Genomic DNA, 1,178 nt, shown 5'->3' on the forward strand with positions numbered 1-1,178 from the left:
TCAAAACCACATATCTACCCATCAAAATTTACCCACATTTAACTACCAACTTTACCCATATTTAACTACCAACTTGTTCTTTCAAAACCACATATTCACCCACCAAAAGTTTCATCCATTTAAAACCCAATCCACATAACCTTCCCTATCCGCTTCTTGGAAATCCCAAAACGTGTTCACCTTTTCAGGATCGTCTCTTATCAATGAAATTGCTTTATACTTATCCCGTTGGGTCAACGTCTGCATTTTTAATATCTCAGGAGTGATCATCGAACGTTTTTTTATCAACTTCGTCTTCTCGTTCTATACCCCTGCTAAGTTTGTTCGCCATTTTCTCCAAAGTTTCTCCAAGTTTAGTAACCGCATTACTAAATCCGTCAGCCATGGGATCTACTTGACGTTTTCTCTTCTTACGACGCACAATTGAAGTTTCTTCAAATTGCATATTTGCGTTCCCACCTTGAACATTGCTAGTTGCAATTACGTCATCAGACTCGTCATTCAGGTTTTGTGTTTGATCTTCTGTACGCGCCTCCTGTTCCGCCTCAACAAAATCTCTTGCTCTATTTCCAGTGGCACGATCTTTTCCGAATACAATACAAAGATCCTCATAAAAAGGATATGTTTTATTCTTCCATTTTTCCGCCCCTTTATGGACCTATTTCATAACAGGAATTATTAAATATACATATAACTATGATTACATATCCTGCAAATATAAATACCAAGTTCTTTTGAGCATGTACCTGAAGATACGACTCCCAAACTTGGTCTTCCGCAACGACACAATGCTTCACACTATCGTATCCGAAGCCACTAGTATATGAACCATTAATCATGTCATGCACAATAGTCCAATCTTTCTTCATTATTTTTAACTTTGATTCGATGTGTGGTTTCCCTAAAATCCCGGAGCCTGGCAAAGATTCTTTTAACGATTGTTCAAGAAATGTTAAATAACCCGATTTAAAGCCATTRTCGGCTTTAAATGYTCYYRTATTCACCATAGTAAGTAAAGCTTCAACGAGTTTTGTTTCTTCAATATTCGTCCAAACTCTATAATTTCTATTTTGACTCGTCATACCTACAAACATAAATGAATTAAAAGTATAACGCCATTTAATTATCCATGTCCAAACTCCATAGTTTCTATTACAAAACAAACATTAGATTTCAAC

At 36.1% G+C, this 1,178-nt stretch overlaps 1 protein-coding gene across 1 annotated transcript in view; it reads right to left on the bottom strand.

The window, feature by feature from the left end:
* The window catches only part of LOC112506543, a 5,678-nt gene extending 5,432 nt beyond the window's left edge, over nt 1–246 (bottom strand). Inside the window, exon 1 of the mRNA XM_025110670.1 lies at nt 141–246. Coding sequence (XP_024966438.1) covers nt 141–246 — 106 coding nt within the window. The remainder of the gene's footprint in view (nt 1–140) is intronic.
* Nucleotides 247–1,178: the final 932 nt, after the last annotated feature.

This window comes from Cynara cardunculus (genome assembly GCF_001531365.2).
Source record: "Cynara cardunculus var. scolymus isolate 2C chromosome LG 1, CcrdV1, whole genome shotgun sequence".
Classification (NCBI taxonomy): domain Eukaryota; kingdom Viridiplantae; phylum Streptophyta; class Magnoliopsida; order Asterales; family Asteraceae; genus Cynara; species Cynara cardunculus.